The sequence below is a fragment of the Hemibagrus wyckioides genome, linkage group LG06, assembly GCF_019097595.1.
Source record: "Hemibagrus wyckioides isolate EC202008001 linkage group LG06, SWU_Hwy_1.0, whole genome shotgun sequence".
Classification (NCBI taxonomy): Eukaryota; Metazoa; Chordata; class Actinopteri; order Siluriformes; family Bagridae; genus Hemibagrus; species Hemibagrus wyckioides.
In genome coordinates this window covers 16,979,412-17,004,139 of record NC_080715.1, presented here as the reverse complement: position 1 = coordinate 17,004,139, position 24,728 = coordinate 16,979,412, and the positions used below count along the sequence as shown (strand labels likewise).

General features: G+C 38.9%; 1 protein-coding gene across 1 annotated transcript in view; it reads left to right on the top strand.

Moving 5' to 3' along the window:
• The window catches only part of myo3b (myosin IIIB), a 77,061-nt gene that overhangs the window by 38,215 nt on the left and 14,118 nt on the right, over positions 1-24,728 (top strand). Inside the window, exons 25-33 of the mRNA XM_058391146.1 lie at positions 1,562-1,641; positions 5,150-5,227; positions 5,445-5,650; positions 9,361-9,472; positions 9,919-10,081; positions 11,655-11,735; positions 13,281-13,356; positions 16,278-16,329; positions 17,283-17,400. Of these exons, the coding sequence (XP_058247129.1) occupies positions 1,562-1,641; positions 5,150-5,227; positions 5,445-5,650; positions 9,361-9,472; positions 9,919-10,081; positions 11,655-11,735; positions 13,281-13,356; positions 16,278-16,329; positions 17,283-17,400 (966 nt within the window). The remainder of the gene's footprint in view (positions 1-1,561; positions 1,642-5,149; positions 5,228-5,444; positions 5,651-9,360; positions 9,473-9,918; positions 10,082-11,654; positions 11,736-13,280; positions 13,357-16,277; positions 16,330-17,282; positions 17,401-24,728) is intronic.

Here is a 24,728-nt window from a genome sequence, read left to right as displayed (position 1 = left end):
AATATTTCTAGTAGCCTTGTTTGTTTGTTTTTTGAGTGCTTTCTGTGGCATAGAGATAAGGTTCACATTAAATGAAAATAAAAAAAATCACACCAAATGTAAATCCAAATGTAAAAACAGATCTAATTGTTCTGTTCCCTATGTAGATACCTAGAATGCCATTGTATTACACCCCTACTGTATAGAGATATACACTATATTGCCAAAAGTATTCGCTCACCTGCCTTGACTCGCATATGAACTTAAGTGACATCCCATTCCTAATCCATAGGGTTCAATATGACGTCGGTCCACCCTTTGCAGCTATAACAGTTTCAACTCTTCTGGGAAGGCTGTCCACAAGGTTTAGGAGTGTGTTTATGGGAATTTTTGACCATTCTTCCAGAAGCGCATTTGTGAGGTCACACACTGATGTTGGACGAGAAGGCCTGGCTCTCAGTCTCCGCTCTAATTCATCCCAAAGGTGTTCTATCGGGTTGAGGTCAGGACTCTGTGCAGGCCAGTCAAGTTCCTCCACACCAGACTCTGTTATCCATGTCTTTATGGACCTTGCTTTGTGCACTGGTGCACAGTCATGTTGGAAGAGGAAGGGGCCAGCTCCAAACTGTTCCCACAAAGTTGGGAGCATGGAATTGTCCAAAATGTCTTGGTATGCTGAAGCATTCAGAGTTCCTTTCACTGGAACTAAGGGGCCAAGCCCAGCTTCTGAAAAACAACCCCACACCATAATCCCCCCTCCACCAAACTTTACACTTGGCACAATGCAGTCAGACAAGTACCGTTCTCCTGGCAACCACCAAACCCAGACTCGTCCATCAGACTGCCAGATGGAGAAGCGCGATTTGTCACGCCAGAGAACGCGTCTCCACTGCTCTAGAGTCCAGTGGCGGCGTGCTTTACACCACTGCATCCGACGCTTTGCATTGCACTTGGTGATGTATGGCTTGGATGCAGCTGCTCGGCCATGGAAACCCATTCCATGAAGCTCTCTGCGCACTGTTCTTGAGCTAATCTGAAGGCCACATGAAGTTTGGAGGTCTGTAGCGATTGACCCTGCAGAAAGTTGGCGACCTCTTCGCACTATGCGCCTCAGCATCCGCTGACCCCGCTCCGTCAGTTTACGTGGCCTACCACTTCTTGGCTGAGTTGCTGTCGTTCCCAAACACTTCCATGTTCTTATAATACAGCTGACAGTTGACTGTGGAATATTTAGGAGCGAGGAAATTTCACGACTGGATTTGTTGCACAGGTGGCATCCTATCACAGTTCCACACTGGAATTCACTGAGCTCCTGAGAGCGACCCATTCTTTCACAAATGTTTGTAAAAACAGTCTGCATGCCTAGGTGCTTGATTTTATACACCTGTGGCCATGGAAGTGACTGGAACACCTGATTCTGATTATTTGGATGGGTGAGCGAATACTTTTGGCAATATAGTGTATATTAAGTTGTGAATAAGACTGAACATCATTATTCGGCACACTGTATATGTGTTTTATAAGTGTTGCTATATATAAAAAGTCACTACTCAGGTCTGTAACATTGGCAGTTGTTTTCCAGGTAACCTGGCCACATCCAGAGCCAGAGTCACTGCAGCATCCCGATCTCTGCCCCCTCAGCTCCATGCAGGACGTAACAAGGTACCTATAAATACACCCTTCATCCTGTTACATGAAAATAATTCATCATAAAATCATGTGATAAAGATAGCTCACCAGAATTGACCTGAAGTGATTTCTTCCTCTTATAGCACAGTGATTTTCCAAAATTACTTTTTTTGTGATGTCTGAATGCCTGTTTATAGTGAATTTAATATTGAGGTAAATATTTAGTTCCATATAAATAGCCATTCAGCTTTTTTTTTCTTTTTGTTGAAGTTATGTCAAAATACAGTTCTGCTAATAAGCGGAATGTCCTGAACATTGTCTGTCTGTCTTTGCAAAAGAAAGGGAACAAGTGTACCTCAAAGCACTGATTTAGATTCTCCATGAGAAATAAGCCTTTTCATATAGAAAAAAGCTATACGTCTTTCTTTATTAAAGGTTTTTGGACTTGTATGTTTCTTATTGGGCTTGAATTACGTGAGTGATCACCATAGAGTATTAGTGTTAGTAACTACACCATACGTAACCATCCTGGTAAACCATAATCATGTACACAGATATAGAAGGGAATTATTTATAATCGTACTATCCAGATGAGGATGGGTTCCTGTTGGAGTCTGGTTCCTCTCAAGTTTTCTTCCTCATATCTTGAATATATATTTCAGTAAAGCTGCTATGTGACAGGGTTCATTGTTCAATTGAATTGATAGAAAATCAACACCTTCTGACTAATTCAATGTGAAAATTCCATATAAGCACAGAATGACTGAGTGGAAAGGCAATATGCATTACTATTTTCATAAAACAGGATTTTTTTTTATTTATTTATTTATTTATTTATTTTTGAAAACACCTTAAAGACTGCTGATATCATAAAAATATCAGACAAACCTTCTATGACTATAGATACTTTTTAATTTATTTTATGTTGCCATTTTTCACATTTGAACCTTTTTATCTGGTATAAGCATGCATGATGCATGAATCCTTTTCACTGACCTGCCATTTTCCCTGTCCTGTGATGTTCTATTGAATATTCTTCTCTGTGTATGATACCAATTTTAAGTCTGCACATTCTTGGTCTCGTATCATTTTGATCTGTGATCACATATTATTTTTAACATATCAGGTGTCTCCAAAATTGAAAAAGAAAAAAAATAAAATGCTGCTACTATGTTTGTGTTCAAAGTTAAGAAGTGTGGCATCAGAAATCAGTGGAATCAGATGGAACAATTTGTGGACAGATTATTGTTTTTATTACTTAACAGTTTGTTTCAAGCCAGAAATAGTGAGTGTATTCACAGAATAGTGAAAAAAAAAATACTTTTATATCTGGTGAAACAGACTTTGGGGATTAGTGACTGTTAGCAGATGCTAGTAACCTGGCAACATAGTGATGTCTTGTGCCTTTGAAGCCTGTCTCAATCTGCTTCTTTACAGATGTGCTCATAGCTTTAAAGCACTGCCTTATAAGAGAGCTGACTGATGAGTCAGCATGAAAAGGCATTAAGACAGCAGCCTTCTATTTTGGACACACCTGATATCTTCTTAATGGTTAAAATCACTATTTCAGCCCTCAGTATCTGGTCTATATGTATGGATACTTTACTTCTCATCTGTCTCTTCTTTCTATTTCTCTGTTTCCAAATGACCCTCTCTACTCTCAGTCTCCTAGATTTCGGAAAAAGGTAAGATTGTTCAACTTTTCAGAGCTTTCTGAATCCAACATCAGTGGGTGTCGGTTCCTCTGGTTCATTTATTTTAATCATAAGTTTATGTTTGCTGATTTTCTTTTCTTTTTCCATTCTTTTAAATTGACGCAATGATTGAAATAATAACCAATGTAGTGCAAGTGACTCGACACATTTGCTATATTATATTTGTTTCATAACCACACCATATTTAAATGAAACCCTCCAAGCTGATTGCTCAGGTGGTGTTGAGTCATTTTATTGTAACAGAACAGCTCTGACTTCTGATTAATTTCCATTAATGGTCAGTTTGCATTAATGTGCTCAGTACAATTTATTAGCATTTCTATAATAACAGCTCATTAACAGGAAGTAAATAAACAAAATTATGTTATTAAATAAAGTATTCTGTAGGGAGACATTTATATAAAGTTTATGGGAAGAGACTCAGGTATTGTAACAGTATGTTTTCCAGCACAGGAAAGAGTTTAGCTCAGAGGACAAAAGTGCAAAGGAGAAAAAAAAACGCTATAGTGTTAGTAAGTAGCTTGTCTCTAGAACACTCCTCAACATTTAATGTAACTATAAATAGTTAAATAGTTATCATTAATTAATTAAAAATTATAATCTTTTGTCAAATTGCTGTGGCATAAGAGGAATAAACCACTGTGGGATGTGCTGTTAAAGGAAACTAAGCTACTTCCTGGACATGCTCCATGGACAAATTATTTTATTCCGTACATGTCAAATAAAAATTTCTGCCCTGGGGTTTAGCTTATAATAAAAAAAAAAAGTCCTTAATGAATCCTGTAGTAATTTTACAAACCGCTAAAATGGCAGATATGAAACTTCAGCAAGTTACAAGCAATGGCAAAAATGGGACAGATGTAGAGAGATGGAGATCTTGTTAAAGCAGTCACACAGGACCCTCTCATTCCCCTGTTTCTCTCAGAGACATATTGAGCAAAGTCAACTGTCAAAACCTCCAATTACAGAATGTAGGGCCAGTGAACTAAAATTCTGGGCGATACCTTTCTGCTTTGCTCAGATGAAATGAAGTATTAAGATATGCACTTTGCTGCATAGATGTTCCATAAAATATTTATCACATCGTTAAATTTGATGAGTCCAGGAGAGGAGATAGCTGTTAAGAAGATCATATTGTGTTCTTGTTAAAACACTGTTGAAAAATAGAAGTTGCTTTGAGATGATGAGGTTCATTAGGACCCTGAAGTACTTATGTCACCAGTATGCTCTCATTACTCCTGCCCTCAGGATGTTGGTTTTAAGTGTTTATTTTCTTGCAAACCACAGCCGATGAAGTTGACATTCTATTTTATTGGATCATATTGCTCGATTATAGTGCATTTACAATTCCAGAGGGGAGAAAGAATTAGCCATGTGTTAAACACATTAATACACAGAATAATAAAACTGAACCTGTGTGGATTTTGTGATACATGCTGCTCCCATTTTCATGCATGTAATCAGTCTCAATAATCATTTCCAGTTGTGCAATTGGTTTTGTTTTGTTTTTCTGTTAAGACTAATTTATTCAACTTTTAGCAAGTTACAGGTTTACTATAGGGGGAGACATGGTGGTTTTATGTCTAGTTTGTTTGTTTGTTTCCCATATTCAGGGTTGTGGGTTCAATTCTTGCCTTCACCTTGTCTGTGTGTGGAGTTTACATGTTCTCCCTGTCTTCTGTGGTTTTCCTCTGGGTACATTCCAAAGACAGGTTGATAGGCATCACTAAATTATAGTGTATAGGGTTGTACTCTGTCCAGGGTGTCCCCTGGGGTAAGCTCCAGGCATCACATGTGGACTAAAACTGAACTTTGTGTTGTTTTAGGTGGACACCATGGAGATGATGAGACACCCAGAGGAGACCACCAACATGAGAAGACAGACTGTAGCATCCTACTTCCGTGTGCGTGTCCAAAAAATATCAGGCATCATTTGGTGTCCCACACTGGTGTCTTAACACTATAAGACTTTTATGAGAAATGGACTACACTGAAATTATAGATACAGATTAAGAGATAATTATTATAACTTATGTAATAATGGATTTCACATCTTTTGCAAATATTTGTTTCATAGATACTGTTTTCTTACTGTGTAATGTGTTTGTGTTTATTCTCTAGTATTCTCTGATGGATCTGCTGTCGAAGATGGTAATGGGAACGCCTCACTTTGTGCGCTGCATTAAACCCAATGACGATCGCCAGGCTCTGCGCTTCTGTCAAGAGCGTGTGATGGTGCAGCTACGATACACAGGCATCCTGGAGACAGTCAACATCCGACGCCAGGGCTTCTCTCACCGCATCACCTTTGATGACTTCGTTAACAGGTAGGAAAGCTCAGAGCCGCTGTAGCAGCCACTCAGGAGCTCTTGTACAACAAGCCCCTATCACACAAAACATGGCTTGTTAATTAGGCAGAATAAGTGGGACAGATTCACTAACGTGTAGTTATTAATGGGAAAACTCTGTACTCCCTGAGCGAAGGATGAGAAGATTCAGAGGAAAGTAGCTACTAAATGAGGACAGAAAGGAAACGGATGTAAAGGAAGGAATTTCTGGTATCTGGTTTATTGACAAGTCCAGCTGTGCATCTTCAGATAAATGTGTGCAGTTTGTTTTACTTACAGGACTTTACAGGAATTTATTTTACAACTAAAAATAGTTTTGTGACAGTCTGGGAAAACCCACTAGATGTTGCTGGGACTGTTTTCTGAAAAACAGGCAAAACTGATGAAAAAACAGCTTTTGACCAAAATTAGCCAATCAAATGCCGGTAATATCATTTTTCACCTCTCTGATAAGAAAACATAAATAAATTTCAACAAAAATATATGAAAACATTTTTCTGTATGCTTTCAATGTGTGATTTTCTCATACATTGAATGTCAGGCTTTGATCAAGTTGTTGGATAACTAATGGATATAAGCCTAATTAATTCAGCTTGTAATCAGATACCGGCTCTCAAATTGTCTGTGATGTTCCTGTGTCCTGGCATCACCATTAAAACAGAGAAGAGCACTTACTCACTGTGTACAGATCAGAGCACACAGAGCTTTATAATGTTTAAATAAAATTAAAGCTTAAAAATTAATAACAACAAATTTAGTCAACTGACTGAATTGATGAGTGATTATTTTTCCACTGATGTGAATGGAAGACGTGTGAAGAGATGACGAGGAGTCTTGAGTCTGAAATACCATGAGTGGCTGTGCTAGTTATAAAATAATTAACCCGAGATTGTGAGCAGCACTGGCCACTTCATTTGATCCTAGATGCCTAGACAGTAACTCTTCTTCTTTACTAAAAGGTCTCACAGTTTTCTTGTTTTCTTTTATCATAGGTCTTTATGTTGATTTAATAAATAAAAAAATAAAAAATGAAACCCCAGCTGAGGTCGAATCACACCTTTGCAGTCACATGAGCCACACAAAAATGCTAAGGAGGACATGACATTATGATCCTCAACTCCCACTAACCTGCCACATGCCACTTTAGTGCAGCTGTGCTTTAGACTGTCTGCCCACCTTCTATAACATGCATGTCCTCTCTTATGCACTAGACTTATTGCACGCTACTTACCACTCCTCCTCACACTGTTACTGCCTCATCATATTTATCATATTCCTTATTACTTCCCTTATTTATTACATTCCCTTGCAATTCAATTCAGTTCAATTTTATTTGTCTAGCACTTTTAATAATGGACATTGTCTCAAAGCAGCTTTACAGAAGAGCTGTATATGTTATTAGCTTTAGTTCTGTTTACTGCTTATTTGCCCACTCCCGGTGTCGACCACTCTGCATTTCACTATATGCTGTACCCTGTATAACTGTATATCTGATCAATTAAATCTTTCAATTCTTTGAATCTTTCAATATTAATTCATAATTCATTAATAAAATTAGCATAACCAAATCAACTGTTATTTCATTTTAAAACTCTGTATATTACAAGCCCTAGATTATGATGAGTGCCTGCCAAGTCCCTGTGGATTTAGTAGTAACCTTAGAAAAGTGTCTTTGAAATAAACTTCTGATTTAGCCTTGCAGATCAGGGCTGCTGTTATAGAATCAACACTTTTAATTCGATAACCAAATGATATAATATAATTTGATAATTAATCAATTTTTCCGCAGCCATCTGATTAGACAGTTCAACAGGGCTGTGGTATCGGTTCATTTAATTACTATAGATGGACTGTTTTGAAGAACGCTGAATGAAAGAAAAAACAACAAAAAAAACTTTTAATAGGCTGTGGAACACATTCTTTACCCCTCCTCCTCCTCCAACCACCACACACACACACACACACACTCTAATTTCTTCTCACACTTTTTTTCCCCTCAGAACGAAATGAAAATTTACATGTAGGTCATCTACATTAGCATCTCACAGTTTAGCGCTCCTCCAAAAGGGACACAACAAACTCCAGGCGTTCCTCCTCTTTCTTGTTATCTTTCAGATCAGAGGACTGTCCTGGTTATTTCGTTTTTTCCCAGGACTCACTCTGTCTTTCATGACCATCTATGCTATGCTTTGTGACCATTACATCCATGTTTAGTTGATTTCATAATTCTCCAACCGAGGCAGTGGAGGGCCCGTGCCCTGATATGTAACTCTACTACAAACTAGCTTAAATTTGTATGACTTTATCAAAGCTTTCTCTGAAGTCATGGAAGTGTCCTCTTTGTATCCATCATCAAAGAGATTACAGGTATCAACATGAATTAATATGAAAGGCAATGGGTACTGGTGTATCAAAGAGATATTTTCTCCTGGAAACACAATAGTTGTTATCTTCCTCTGCAAAGCAGATGAACACCCAGAATCAACCTGGCCTTCGTGAGCCTTGATGTGTGTGAACAATAAACCCGATGTCCTTCTGCTCTTACTGCTGCTTTCAAGTGCATGACAACAGTGAGCACTGTGGACACAGCACACCAAGGGTTAAAGTCTTTCTCTGATTTCATGTTTACCAGTTGAACAACTTTCTAAAGCTGCAGACAATGGATATATACTATATTATAGTCCATACCTGAATGTATACTCAGCTGTTTTACATTTAATGCAGAGAATGTTTATGTCCTTCAAGCCATCTTTTATACCCAACCAAACTGGAACAACACAAGTGACCGTAAATTCAAATAATTGAATTAACAAATGATTTGATATTAAAATTATGTACAAACAACTTAAAACCATTTGCTCAAATTAACATAAAAAAATCATTTACATTTTTGAAATATCCTTATCCAGAGCGACTTACATTTATCTCATTTATACAACAGAGTGTTAAGGACCCAGCAGTGGCAGCTTGGTGGTGCTGGGATTCAAACTCGAGACTTTCTGATCAGTAGTCCAAGACCTCAACCACTGAGCTTCCACTTCCCCGTATTTGAACAAATAATTGGCTGTTAAAACCCTACTGTGTAGTAGAGAAATATCTTCTGGTCTTTTTGACCTGAGAGTAATGAGTTGAAATAAAAACATTAAAAATTACTGGTCTTTTAGGAAAAAAAAGAAAAGGTTTGAACCCAGTGTGGTCTTCCACTGTTGAAGCCCATCCACCTCAAGGTTCAATACAATGTTTTGTATTCTGATATGTTTTTCTGCTCCCCATGGATGTAAAGAGTGATTATTTGGGGGACTTTTGCTTTTCTCTCAGCATAAACCAGACCAGTCTTTCTGCTCACTCATCAGTTTTTTGCTGAACTGCAGAACTGTAGCTCACTGGAGATTTTGTGTTAGCTATAGAGCCTGTTGTGTATGAAAATCCCAGAAGATCAGCAGTTTCTAAAATACTTTGACCAACCTGTCTAGTTTTCCAAGACAGGTGTACTGGTATTCCTTATTAAGTGGTCTCTCAATCTATATTGAGCATTTTAAATCAGATTTTCTGTTGAACTGTAATTTCATAAGGGTCGATGCTGAAACTGTATGTGTTTCTGTCTCTCTGTATCTGACTATTCAGTCTATATATATACATGATTACATTCACTTTATGACATGATTAATAATATTTTCTCTTCTCCTCAGGTACTACTACCTGGCTTTCCGAGCCCATCAGATGCCAGAGAGCAGTAAGGAAAATGCTGTTATTATTTTACAGAAAGCCAAGCTGGACAACTGGGTTCTGGGCAGAACCAAGGTACAGTCTTCATTCACTACACACCCTAGACTACATCAGGTGGGCAATAGGGTGATGAAATACCTGTTCTACACAACATAGGGCTGTTTTTTCCCACCCCATCCATTGCATACAAAACAAACTCAGCGCTTTGATTCTCTTGCTCCCTCTTTCATTCTCAGCCTCTTTCATTTTCTCTCTCTTTCTCTCTGAAGAGTTAAATCCCTAAGCAGAGAGGGGTTGTTATCTATGACTCTAATTGACCAGATGGTTGGCATCTGCAGCTTTGGAAAAAAAAGAAAAAAATAAGAAGTTCAAAGAGTGCTATTCCCCTATAAGCCCCTTGATTGCAAACATTGTGTGTGTTTTTGAGAGGTGAAGGTACCCTCTGCGCATGAATGTGTATTTTATGTGCATTCATGTGTGTGCCTGTTTTGTGTGTGTGTGTGTGTGTGTGTATATGACAGGTGTTTCTGAAGTACTACCACATGGAGCAGCTGAATTTGTTGTTAAGAGAGGTGATGGCTCGGGTGGTAGTGATCCAGGCCTACACTAAAGGCTGGCTGGGGGCAAGGAGATACCGCCGGGAGAAAGAGAAACGCAATCACAGGGCAATCATCATCCAGTCAGGTACAGAACAGCTACAGGGGCATGATGGGAGCCCTGGATTTCTACTTTCTTCTTAGATTAATAGATCCAGCTGAGAAAGTGCTTTCAAGTTTTTCACCTGAGATTACTGATCAGTCAGATTGTCTGCAATTGGCTGTGCATTATTCTGACATTGCTTCATATAAGCGCTTTTCAAATAACTTTGTGAAGGTCCAGTTACATAAAATCTCTTTCTTCCAAAAGTTTAAATGATACAAGTAACTAAATGATAACATCTCTTTTTAATTGCTTAACCGTTAATGAATAATTTATGGCTATAAATAAGATCCTTTAAATTGGTTGTGCTTTGTTTGGGAGTGGTGTATCGCTTTTTGCTAGCCCTGCAGAGTCTGAACACATGAGGCATCAGTTTTGAATTTGATGCAAGGAGAATAAACACATACTTCTCAGTTGATTCATCTTGAATCATTCTGTTTTTAATTCTTGTTTAATGAGCGGTGTTGTCAGTTCACTAGTCAGACCAAATAGAGTAAATAAAATTAATTATCTATGAACCTCTTTAAATATTCCTACCTTTCTGACATTGTAGCAAGTCTCTGGTCCAGTGAGCTGCCTTCAGCTAAATAATTTATATAAAACCATATGACTGGTTGCAGCAGAGTTTTTTCATATGTTGATTGTGTTACATTATTTATTTAAGTCCTACATATGTTCTGCTTAAATACTGTTCTGGGTCCACAAATGGATCATGGTCCGCTAATTGACAACCTTTTCTCTATAAATTCTATTCTATAAAACCAGAGGCTCGTAACCTGTGATTCCACATTTTGTCATTTTTTCCATTACTAAGTGACCAGATCCAAGTCCCTGCACTGAATTCTGTTGCAACCTTGCCATGGTACCAAGATTAACAAAGATTATACAAGTACAGCTGCAAAAAGTAGCTTTTCTGCTGAAAAAGCAGTCTTCACTATTAGCATAGTGAGTGTCCTCCAAATGTTCTTTCTCTTTTGAAAAACCAGGTTTACGGTGAAGTTAAGGGCAAAATCACCTCTGTATCTAAAAATGTAACATTGCATGTTTTTTTTCTACATTTACCAAATCCCAACTAGCTTCTTATTCAGTAATTATTCTAATTGCATGATAAACAAGTACACAATATGGATGGTGGTGCTTAGAAGAGTTGAAGTTGTTCTATACTGAGGAACAAGTTAAAACTTCTCTTAGCCAATGTGCAAACAATCCGGAAACATTCAGCTGGGAGAGACAAGGGGATTATTCCAGATATGGACTGCAAAGGTTCACACACACACACACAGAGAGAGAGAGAGAGAGAGAGAGAGAGAAGGGGGGTGTTCTCTGTTTTGCCAATAAGGTGCATATGGAGTATTTAATTAGCATACTGCCTTGCCCATCTACTTCTACTTTTACTTCTACTTCTACTTTTACACCTACTGTTATGTAATGGAGGAGAATGGACATAGGAGAGAGATACTCAGTTAGGGTGTGGGTTCTAGATTTGAATTTTTAACCCTATCATGCTGTGCCATATTGCTTGGTGGAAAACTTTCTCTCTTTCTTTCTCCCTGTGCAGTATGGAGGGGTTATTTAGTCCGTCAATATGTGAAGCAGATGAAGCAGAATCGGGAGAATGCAGCGGTGCAGATTCAGTCAGGTAATGATCTCAGCTCTGAGCAACCACAGCTTTCACCACATAGCCTCCTTCTGTGTTCTTAGAAAGATTGTGGGTGGATTGTGCATCTATTCATACAGTTCTTAAAAAACAAATTCTTAAAACTAGGCTATTTTCACAAAGTCCCCCTATTTTCAGCAAATAAAACCCATAGAGATAATGAATTAATAATGATACAGAGAAAAAAGTTTGAGAGTTTGGGCCTCAGCATTTGGTCCCCATGTTTCAGTGGAGTGGTGCATATTGAGATCCTTTCTTTTCTTTCATCTCTTTCCCAGTGTAGGCAGTGGAGGAGAGGAGAAGGGGAAAGTGGGGAGGAGGTGGTGGTTTATCCCCTTCTGTTTCCTTGCCACTTCCTCTCTCAAATTCCCGGCCTATTACAGCCCTCTCACATACCAGAAACAAGATGCCTTTTTATACTGTCAACCTTTTCATCTGAAATGTAAATGAATTCTTACTCACTGTGGCCTGGCAGAGATCAAAGCGGGCATATTAACCTTCTTGGGGTGCCCCCTCCCTCGCTCCACTACTCCTTTGAGGACATGTGGAGGGAGGGAGAGGGCGGGAGCAGGGTACCGGGGGAGGCAGGCGAGAGGGAGGGACAGGGAGGAGAGATGCCATTGTTCTGCTTTCCTCTCTTCAAGTGCTGCTCACCTCCTTCTTGGCACAGAGGCTATTCCGTCTCTCTCTCTCTCTCTCTCTCTCACTTTCTCCCAGCCTTCCATGTGCCCAATATTAAAGCCACTTGTAAACAGACCAGATGAACTGATCTGTTGCGCTGAGAAAAGCCAGCTGACGTGGTCTAGTTAATGTGGTCCCTCAGTATGCGTGAGGGCATGCTGACGTGCATTTATGTTGTTTCTTCATGGGGGGTTGGGAGTTTTCAAAGTCAAGGGCTTCAAACCCCTGCTATATCACTCCGGCACGTTCACACTGTTACACGAGTTGGGCTGCTCCAGCATGTTCAGCACAGACCTTTCACATGAAAGAGAACATTGCATACTCAAAGCACAAAAATGAATCACAGTGCTGGTATGTGCAACTGCATATTCTCTTACTTTGTTTCCCCTCGCTCTTTGTATGTGTGTGTCTGAATTTGAAACTCTTAATGCCAAGTGTGTTGGCTCAGTTACTTCTCACTGGACTTTGCTTAGCTTAAAATGGAGCGCACTCAGGTTTAATTGCTTGAACCCCATTTAAACCAGAATATATGAATGTTTCTGCATTTTTAGTCCAACTGCTTCTCTTTCATGTGTGTTCAGTTTCGGGTTGTTTCTCTCCTCAGTTAATTTGTAATTCATAAAGTAATTATGTACTAAAGTAATCACTGATATTTGATTATAATCATCCATGCATGCTTTGGGTGTGGGTTTTAATGCCAAGGAGAATTTCCAAGTAAAAGCCAGTTTGTTTGTTTGAATGAAATATTGAATTTATATTTCATAAAATTGCTTTTATGAAACAAACTAGGCAGCAAAATGAAGAACTCTAGCATGTTTCAATGACTGGTGTTGGAATTTGTCACAGCATACAGAGGACACCGAGTCAGAAAAGAGTACAGACAGAGCCTCCGGCAATCTTCATCTGTTTCCCAATCAACTGGGTATGTGTGTCCGTGTCCATGGGCATCCCTGTTTAAAGTGTTTCCTCCTTTTAGTAAGGTTCACATCTTCCATCTACAGTGTTTGTGGATGTCTGTTGTTATGAAAACTCTGTGTGGGTGTGCATGTGGGTGTGCATGTGGGTATGTGCCCCCAGTTTTTCCTAGGTGGTAGTTAAACACTTGAAAGCCCTCTGTAGGTCAGTGTTGGAGTGCCTGTGGTGATTCTCACCAGAGCTACTCTCTGTACTGTTTACATTCTCTCTCTCTCTCTCTCTCTCTCTCTCTCTCTCTCTCAAATACACACGCTCACCAAGCACACCTATATATTTCCATTCTTCTCGTCTAATTATAGCTAATAATAATATTCCCACAGAAAAATACAAATAATTTCACATCATGAAAATTATCACGTATAAATCACTGTATAAAATAGGATGATATTGTTTCAGGATTTTTTTTTTTTTAGAGTAGTTAATTTTATCTTCTAAAATGCTTGTTTTTCAAATTTCAAATGGTTTTCAATAGGCAAGTAACAAATGCATAATCATCCTGTTTAAAATCAAGATCTGAGAAGTTGTCTCAAGGTACAGACATTAGAAAGACATTGAATGAGAACATTGCTTAGTCACTGATGAGAAAAGAGCTTTTGAAAGAGGAGAGAGGAAGTAAATTACAAATTCTTTGGGTGCTTCAACTTTAAAAGACCTGCAACCTTATGGAATAAAATCTAAATCAGGGGATCACAAGCGAACTGGATTTACTGGGTGTCCCGGAAGTCTTTATACATAGGGGAAACCACTACTTTTAAGACTTTAAGAACACCTTTGACAAAAGAAGAATGTATTGAAATCATTCTCACGGATTTATCAGGACATTGTCACAAGTTGTGATGGACTTTAACAGGAAACATGACGAATGATGTAGAGGATGTTTTGTGTTTTTAATTTCCCCTATGTATAGAGTCTATTGGGACACACAGTAATATATTCAAATATAAAGAATGGGATGGACAGTGTGTGTATTAGATTGATTGATAGATAGATACTTTATTGTGATCAGCTTCCTCCCGTTATCAAAACCCTCCTTCAAATAGACCTTATGTTTAGAAATCATATTAATTCTGGTCACATGTCTATCACTGTATGTTTTAAAGCCATTATTTGGACTCATATTCATAATGACATTAAATATTATTCAGTTTTGCACTCTCTCCCTCACCCTCTCCCTCCCTCCCTCTCTCTCTCCCTCCCTCTCTCTCTCTCTCTCTCTCTCTCTCTCTCACTGTGTGTGTGTGTGTGTGTGTGCTTGCATGCATGCATTCATGTGTGTGTTTTTCTGGAGGGATTTTTGTGAGCTTGTTTACATCCTAATTCTCAGTGGTGAAACTTTACTATTCTGTTTAATCATTTCTGGAGAGGATCCATATAGATTTATTTTGACATCAGCTGCCCATTTTCTTTTTGGATGATTCATTAGCTAGCTTACATGCTTATTTGTTAGTTAGTTTTGTGCTGTAGATCTCAACAATCTTTTCACTTTATTCACAAAAGAGTTTATTCTTTTGATTTTTCATCTTTATTTATTTATTTTTTGGTCTAAATAATGTGTCATACACAGACACCCCCCCCCAAAAGTATTGGAACAGCAAAGCCTTGTTTTTGCTATTATCTTAAGACATTTGTTTGTTTTATTTGTTTTTTTTTTAAATCAGAATTTCAGCTTTCCTTTCCAGACAATTATGTCTGGAATAAAAGTACATGGTATGTATGTATGTTTATATGTATATAGATACATATAAAAGGTAGCAAATATTTGGTTGCAAAACTCTTGCTTGTGACTCACAGACATCAGTCTCCTAATCAGGAGGTGAATTTTTGCACAAAAGGGTTAAAGTCTGGTAATTGACTTGGCCAGTCTAAAAGCTTCCACTTTTTCACCCTGATGAAGTCCTTGACTGTGCTTTGGATCATTGTCTTGCTGGATGATGAAGTTCCTCATAGTTACATTGGATGCATTTCTCTGTAAATTGTCAGATAGAAAGTTTCTGAAAACCTCTGAATTCATTCCACTGCTACCATCCTCAATAAAGATTATTGATCCTGTTCCAGAAGCAGTCATACAATCTCAAGCCATGACGTTCCACTTACCGTTTGCTTCTTACTGCTGAGGAGTGGTTTGCATTTTGTAGCCTCTTTATTTCTGCTCTCAAAGTCTCTTTTCTCCAAACAGTGGATTGTGATATCTTTACCCCTGCCCGGTGCAGGTTATTGATGATGTCACTCACTGTTGTTTTTGTGATTTTCCTCACAGCTCTCACATTGTTTCTGTCATCAACTCCTGTTGTTTTTCTTTTCCTGACCTGCTTAATGCCTAGTTAATAGTATACCTTTGGTTTCTTTATTTTTCAGTACATTCCAAGTTGCTTTGGTATTGGCTATGCCCAATATCCTCGTTTCTCAGCTTCAAAATGACTTGCTTTTCTCAAATAAAGAATGCTCTGGCCTTTGTGTTGGTTTATCCTTTTTTTTTTTTTAGCAAATGCAGTCTTCACAAATTAAACCCAGGGCTCAGACCAAGAGTAGACATTTAGAGCTATTCATTGTTTTAATAATCAATCTAACAGGACATACCCAAGCAACGTTCTGTGTTCCAATATTTTTGACTACTTAACAAAAAAAAGGGTGGCTACAAACAAAAAGGTGCCATGTTTTACTTTATTTAACACATCTAAATGTCAGTATCCCAAAATGAAAGCTGAAATTCTGATCTATAATCTCATATCCATCTTTTGATCACAAAAGTGTGCATAGTGTATAGCAAAAAAAAAAAAAAAAAAAAAATTGACTTACTGTTTCGATACTTTTGGAAGGAACTGCAGGGTACTATCTCAATCTGTTAGTAATATTTTATTTTCTCCTCAGGGAAGGTACATCTCAGCGAAGAGGCTCTGACTGCCATACCCATAAAGACAAGGTCTGAAATGAATATTGTACTATTGTAAGGCATTTCATGTCCAGGCCATTGCTCTGAGTTCAGCACTCACCAATCTGCATATAAGCACAAAGCTTCTAAGACTGATGTCCTTTTTGACTTGTGAGAGACAGACAGAGACAAAAAAAAAGAGCAAGTTCCCTCATTCTCGACTCCCATCTCAGCACAGAGGGAGAGAGAAAGAGCGGGAGAGGAAGGGAGGTACAGGGAAGGAGTGAATCAAAAGGCTGGAAATCCGTGCTGGAGAGTAAATGCTAGCTTCTCCCTGAGGTGATTTGTCTTTGCGCTTCTCTCTCTACAGATGTTAGGGCCCTTTTTTAGTAAAGACCTCAGGTTCTTTGCTAGCACTTTGATATCCTGCTCGAATTCAATATGTGAAATAGAGGAGCCACTCTGTGACTTGGAGCACATTGCCTGGCTTTGAAGTCTGATCCAATTTTTGCTGCTCACCATTTGATGTTGAAAGGATGAGATGAAGAAAACGTACAGTTTTTGCCAGTAACTCTGCTGAGCATATGTAAGATTAAAAAAGCAAAATCCTTTGGAGGATGTACTTAGAAATGTTAAGCAGATTAATACTTTCCTATAGCTCTTTTATTCAAAGATAAAAATTAAATATGTGAGGAAGTCTGCCTTCGTTATTTCCAGCATTACAATTAAGCCACTGAGACAGAAAGCGTACTCACCCAGGGAGAGAGACAGCACGCATATTTTAAAAGAAATCTGGCATCTGTACATTAGCAATTACTGTTGCAAAACACACTGCTAATGGGTGCTAGTAAATATCTCTGCCAGAACTCGGTTATTAAAGTTCTGGGCCTGCTACCTTTTAATATTGTACTTCTTTGTTTAATTCACTGTATTTCTTGTTGCGTATTCTTACTTTTTGACACTGTGTGGATGTGTTTGTGTATATTTCTGTCCCTGTTTTTAAGGTTGTCTCTGTCAGTGGTGACAGCCAGAGTGAAGTTGACTGTAAAGGGAAAAGCACAGCTGATGTGTCTGTACTGAAGACTAGTGGAGAGAGAGACAGCACAACACATCACAAACAAGGTCAGGTTTTACACACACACACATACAAATGTCAGACAGAATACCTGAAATTACATAAACACACAAGCTGTTTTTACATGTGTACTTTTACGTGGGAATTCTGCAGCAAATGAGGACAGAGAAGATATCAGAAAGATTAATTCAGCAAATTGACCAGGATAAGACCAAATGTTCACTTGTAGTTTATTCTTGTGGGTTATCAGTAACCAACACTGTTGTTGCATGTAGGCATGCACTGTCTAGCATTTATTCTGGTGTATTGAATATGATATATGGGCCTAATGGGCCCAAGCCTGTTCCAGCATGACAGTGCTCCTGTGCCAAGACTGATATGTAAGAACTGGAGTGTCCTGCCTAGAGCTCTGATCTCAACACCACTGAACAACTTTTTGGATGAACTGGAACACTGAATGCACCCCAGACCTTGTCTGATATGAGTGCTGACCTTGCTGAATGGGCAAATCCTGATAGCCGTGTTCCAAAACATTCTCACTTCCTTGAAGAGTGCAGATTATAGAACACTAAAAGTTGGGCTAGCTCTAGAATGGAATACAGATGTGTGTTGGCCAGGTGATCACAAACCTTTGTCCAAGTAGTGTAGCATCTAAGGCTGCTTAACTAAACCCAAATTAACAGTGCACTAATCAGTGTGAAATTTGGCTGTTTCATGCAATAAGGCAGGCTTCATGCTAGCTTTGTTGGAAGATTAGCAAAGCAACCCAACTGTACTAGCTACATATACTCATCTGAGGCTCTAACAATCTATGCTAGTTCCTTCCAAGCTTTACTTATCTCTATGTCCCAATACATATTCAATAAGGGGTCATATAGGACAGGATAGGTGGAAACCACTAGGATTCTCTTTCATTTTTGGGTGTCAAAATATAAATAGGTGCAGGTAGGAACTATAGTTGTGAGTGGAGAGCCAGCACATGCTGTAGGTGTGGCCAGAAGAATGCTTTGAGCCAATCTTTTGGATTTGTCATTTTAACAGATAGGTGCAAGCAGGAATGAGACAAAGCATGAACACTGATGGTAAAAGTATGCTGACTGATTGTCCTGGATTGGTAGTCTGTACACAGACAAAGCACAGAAGCACACACACATCCTTTTGTTTGACTCCTGAAATTGGATTACCTTTGTAAAGAAAATGTTCTGCCTGTTTTTTGTTTTTTAATTTGCTCTCTCTCCTGTCCTCATGCATTCCTTCTTAATAATAAACACAAGTGTGTCCTGTAAGCGTAAGGCTGCAGTTAATAGCCTGGGTCAGGCCCGTGTGGAGAGCTGTGTCTCTTTGGAGCTTAGAAAGCACTTTCACCCCAAACAAATCCACATAGCTATATTGACACTGATACACACACACACACACACACACACACACACACACACACTCATTTGCTGAACATATGTTTGGTTTTTGTTTGGCCCTGAGCTATGAATCCCATTAATGTGAGCTTCCTGGGAGGTGTGTGTGTGTGTGTGTGTGTGTGTGTGTGCGCCGCACACAAGTGGGGCGGAGTGGGGGGACCAGTGTCACATAGTGATGGTTGCCAGGGGAGACTGTGGTTCATCATTAGTATGATTAGTGTGTGAGGGAAGAGAGGGGGTGGGATTGAGATTAGCAATGTGCTGGGGATTATGGGATTATCTATGATAATGTAGCACAGCGACGGCACTGCAGTGGGTGCGGGATTACTGTCAGCTCTCCCCGGCACACCTCTCTGAGATACCGGCTAATTCTGTAGGAGACAGAGCAGGTGACCACACTCATTTCTGTTGCTCTCATGCTTGTGTGACATGTTCTCCATCTCTAGTGCGCTTCTTCTACCTTTGTCACTTACTATGACAATTGTCCTAATTATGTTCTAAAATATGTGATAATGGTGTGGATATTTTGAGGTAATTTAGAATAGTAATGGCCTCATTGCAGGCAGGAAATTTGGCCTCTGGTCCCCCAGCTATGATTAAAGAGTAGGATTCCGTGGGTAAAGATATCCTAGCACAGCCAGCTTGTTTAATACTCTACAACCTTCACACTATGAATATGTAACACATTCTGTTGCTCTGTGAACTGAGAGAGAGAGAGAGAGAGAGAGAGAGAGAGAGAGATTTGCCGCTTCTCTATCTTACTCACACATACTGGATCTTACAAAATTACATATGCTTTAGGTCAGGGTAAAAACAGATCCACTGTCCCTGTGTTTCATTAGCTTTGTAAGTAACTTTAGAAACTTAAGTTACATTACTACTGGAGTAACAAGGACTGATATGAGTTCTAAGACCTTTTAGGTCCTGGTAGGTACTTTTCTGTGGATAAGGAACTATTATAACTACAAGAAATCAGGAGAAATTATTTTTATTATTATTATTATTAGTAGTAGTAGTAATAATAATATTTTTTTTATAATAAAAGCATGAGAGCATGAGAGGTATTGACTATGCTACATAACATGTGGATTTAATGATGGTGTGAACATGAACCTTGATGAGCACAGAAACAGTGACATGAATTAGAAGGTCACACCCCCGTTGCCAGTTTAGTTGCTTCTCATTTTGATTAGATTTTGGTTTTGTATTTGGACACATTGTGGAAATATAAGATATACCCATGTTTTTTCCTTATACATAAACTGATGGGAGAACACATTGAGGTAGTCTGGTTTGAAAACACACACACCCACACACACTCTTTTTGAGTGTGCGCACCCAAGCTTATATGGAGTTCTTGGGCTTGAGTCTGGTTTCAAGACTCTCCTAGAATAACACACAGTCAGGTAGCTTGCATACATTTTGCCAGCATGGGGTAACACTGTTCTGGAAGTGTGTGTGTGTGTGTCTGTATGTACATTATGTTGTGTGTGTGTGTGTGTGTGTGTGTGTGTATGTGTGCACATATGTATGTTATGGCAGGGCAGGCTTTGATGGGAATAGATCAGAGTGTGTCGTGTGTGTGTGTGTGTGTGTGTGTGACAGAAGCTTTGAGGAGTCCAGGGAGCATGCAGAGCCAGATGTCGGGAGCTCAGTTCTCTTCCTGCCTCTCACTCTGCTGTTGTTGCCTCTGGGGATAAATGCAAGCACATATATATACACACACACACACAGATACTTTCTCAATCTCATTCACACACCTTATTGTCAAAATCTCTCACGACCTCACCTAATTATAAATGTTTTAGTTCAGGGCTAGCCACTTTTCCCTGTGACTGATGGGAGTTAAGTGTCTCCTCCTTTTAGAACTCTGCCCAGCTGTGTATGCAAATTGAAAGAACTTTCTCAGCAACTTTAGGCAGATGTGTACTAGAGGAATTCATACTGAATTGAGTTCCTCTCTGTATTCAGGAACCTATTTGAGTACCAGCTCTATTGTAGGCAGTCACTTAGCCTTGAATTAAATACAAAGGGGATGAGGATATATGATCAGTACAATTTAATAGAGAAGTCCAACATGCTCATGCATTCTGGAGGATATCAGTCAGTAGTAGTGATCATGGCACAAATTTGTTTTAATTATTTATTCACAGTAAGAATCAACAATCAACCCTGCCATAAAATTCATTCATGAAATTGTTAAAAAGTTTCATGCTAAAAATAGCAGGGTTGATAACCTGTTATCTTATCAAACCACTCCAACCCCAGTACTGCGCTACCGATCACCTCACTATCCATGTGCTCTGAGTTTAGTTAGCAAGCTTTCAGTCAGAATCTTGTTAATCTTGTTTCTTCTCATAGCAACTGGTAGGCAATAATATGTGATTCAAGAAACTTAGGGATATGTTAATTTGATGTCTGGGTGCAGTTAAATATGGATTTGCAAAGATGGCTCTGTTGACCTTTAATGAATATCACCGTAGTGCAATCACTGTGCAAAAGAAGAATTACACTACATGTGTGTTAATATGTTAACTATTTCGGAAGTGTTTGGATTTGAAAAATATTTCAATGGAAGCTCAAAACCACAAATCCACCTACCCTAGCTACATATCTGATTGTAGGTATGTTTTTGTGGACCGGTGCTGTACTAAAATACACTGACTGGTCAAATTCAAACCTCAGTGAATTACCTAACCTCTCAATCAGTATGCAAAAAAAATATCTGTTTATTAGCCAAGCAGCAGTTACTAAAGCTTGTTTTGTGTCATAATTTGTGTAGCACAACTGGCCTGGACACTCAGCTTTTATATTATTTTTTGTTGTGACAGAAGTGTGTATTTGGCTTATTATTTTAATGCCAAGATTTGGAGCATGAAATTCATGCATATTTCATGTAAGCAGCTTACAAACCTACATTAAAATTGATAATGATTTTCATGCAACAAAGAAAATCAATAAAAAAACAACACTAATTCAAGCTCAGGGTCCTCCATAATCACTGTGTTCCTGTAATTTTGCCCTGTGCTGGCATGGGTTTGCAGAGCATAATGTTGGTGTCTCACACCTCCAGGAACCATGAGGTGATTTTGAAATCGGGTCACTACTGGTATGTCATGTTTGCGTGGTTTTTCTCTGGGTTCTTTGGTTTCCTTCTACCTCCCAAAAACATACCAGTAGGTGCGGTGTTTATGCTAAATTGCCCTGTGCAAATGAATGTGGACTGATGTCCGTATTCACATGTTGCACCCAGTGATAGACTTCAAAGCTGACCAGGAATTACTAAAGGGCTCACTATAGATGAATAAAATTAAAAAATGTATTAAAATTTATAGTTTGCATAACAGCCGCAGTATGATAGAAACACATCCCTCAACTTCAGCATCATAAACGATTTCATTCCTCAAAAGGTTTGCTGAATCTCTGTGGCAATGCGTGTATTTGAACTGAGGATGGACTCGACTCAGAAAGGATCCTGCTGGATTAGCAAGGTTCCTGCAGAGAGGGCTTTTTCTTCTGAGCATTTAATACACTCATGTACACACACTCACACATGCATGTCGCTCTTCCTGAGTGTCACTCTGGTTTGTACTTGTCATGTCCGCCTGCTGGGAACGTAAACACAGGCTTGATCAGCTCACTGTCACTGCACATAAACCACCTGAACTCCCTTCCACATCCACACCTTTTCCCTAATCCCATATATTAATACCTTATTAAGGCTGTAGCCTGTGAGACATGTAAATACTCCCACACAGACAAACCCTGAGCACTGTCAGAGATATGATCAGAGCCCTCACTCTCCTTCAGCACTCTTTCTCTGTAGTAAACAGGATCAGGCTTTATGGGTTATGAAAGCTGAGCTCCTTATGTTAACATGCTTTTTGAAGATTATGCTGGTGGTAAACATGCATGTCAAGAGTGAGACGGCGATAAGAGTGACATGGGCAATTAGAGTGAAGAGAGGGAGACAGAGAGGAAACTAACCTGCTCCTCTGAAGTGTGCACAGAGAAAGCTGATAAGAAATGAATACTTGCAAAAATGTATTTTTAAAAACAAATAAATAAAGAGATTTATAGATATCGTATATGCTACTTTTACCTGCCACTGGATTAAGTTAAGCAGAAGTGAAATTTGGATTGATTTGTGGACAGGCTTGCTGAGAAACAAATACCAGAATATAAATTAAATAAATAATTAAAATGTGGATCAGACCTAACCACAGCCCTGCATCCAAATGAATAAAGATGCACATCAACTTTAATGTGATCTGATGCTATATGGTATTCTAGTGAAGTAACACAAAACCAAAGCAATATAAAGACAGTGCCTGTGTAAGTGATCTGTGCGTTTCTGTTCCCTGCTTTGGATTGTGCTGATAAAAATCAGCTCCAGGATCCCAACCTGTCTGAATTCAAACCAGTGCCGACTCAACAGGGTTTATTGTTCATGCATCAGTTATCAGTCTCGATTCTTCTATACCTCTACAGCATTCAACACAGGTAATAATATCCTGCTGTCTATTCACACCAGACTTGAAATCACTGGCTGGACATGGCAACGATTTCTTTCATAAATGGGAGAATGTTTGTAGTAGCTGACATGAAGATTTATATCTGTTCCATTGAGGATCTCTTCTGGTGTTCCTCAAAGCTCAGTGCTTGTGTCTCTTCCTGTCTAGTTATGGTGATCTTCCCAAGTTCCTAGCACAGTTATACCGATAGCATCAACTAATCTTTTCCTACTTACTCTTCAATATACAAATTGCTAATTAACCAAAAGTTTTCCTCACTGTCCAGTTTGAGTGCCTTATATAGCCTCAGATTCCAGTTCTTGGCTGATAGGAGTGAAACCTGATGTGGTCTTCTGCTGGTGTAGCCCATCTGCCTTAAGGATTGATGTGTTGTGTTTTTGGCAATGCTTTTATGTTCTCTATGGCTGTAATGAGTGGAGATTTGAGTCATCGTAGCTTTTCAGTTAGCTCAAAGCAATCTGCCTGTTTTCTGTCTGACTTCCCAATCACAAGCTGTTTCTGTCCACATAACTCTGCTCACTAACCTTACATTAGTGAGTGAGCTAAACTAATGAAGTCTCTAGCAAAATCACTTCAGTGTTGTTGTACCCTGAAGTTTCTAGTTAAACGTTCTTTATTTCTTTTTCTTTTTTTGTTTTTTTAAGATGTTCTGGAGTACCTGGTGCTAAATTCTTTATTCCTTATGGAGCTAGCTAACCCATGTGACTAAAATAAAGGTATAATTCACAAACATGATTGGAGCTGGCTAAAACAATAACTGTGAACATACCCAGCTTTTGTGATCCCTGATTCTGGCATTGTTTTTACATGAAATCAATGGGGTGTGTGTGTATATAAAAAAGATGTGTTAGCAGGTTTTGTTTTGCTACACTGCATGCATTCTCATCGTAGCACCCTCCATCATCTTTAGGACACATCTGGAGCTCATTCTGACAGCCTTCTGACAGCTGATACACCCACTTTGTGTTCTACAGGCATAACTCCCTCCCTCTCTCTCCCTCTATCCATCACTTTCTTTCTCTCCCTCATACTCCCTCTTTCTGTTACGCTCTTGCTCTCCAGTGTACCTGTCTTCATCAACTGTCTCGAATTATCTAATACCCAGTGTATTCCTGCTCTTTAAACCAGACTATTCATCAGGCAGACACACAACAGGAGATCTCAGACTGCTAGTGGGAATATGGCAGAAAAGTTGGCTGTAACTTTTTTAATCCTCTTAATGTCAGTACGATTAGTTAACTAGATTTTTTTTTTCCACTGCAGCAAAGACTGTCTCAGAAAAGTTAACATTTAAGATATGAGTAATTATTCTGTACTGTCCTTGTATCTGTGTTTTATTATTGCCTCTGGGTTTATTAATGCCTTTGTACTGGGTTTTCTTAAATATTGTAACCAAGCTTGTTTTTTTGTCCTGCCCCCTTTTAT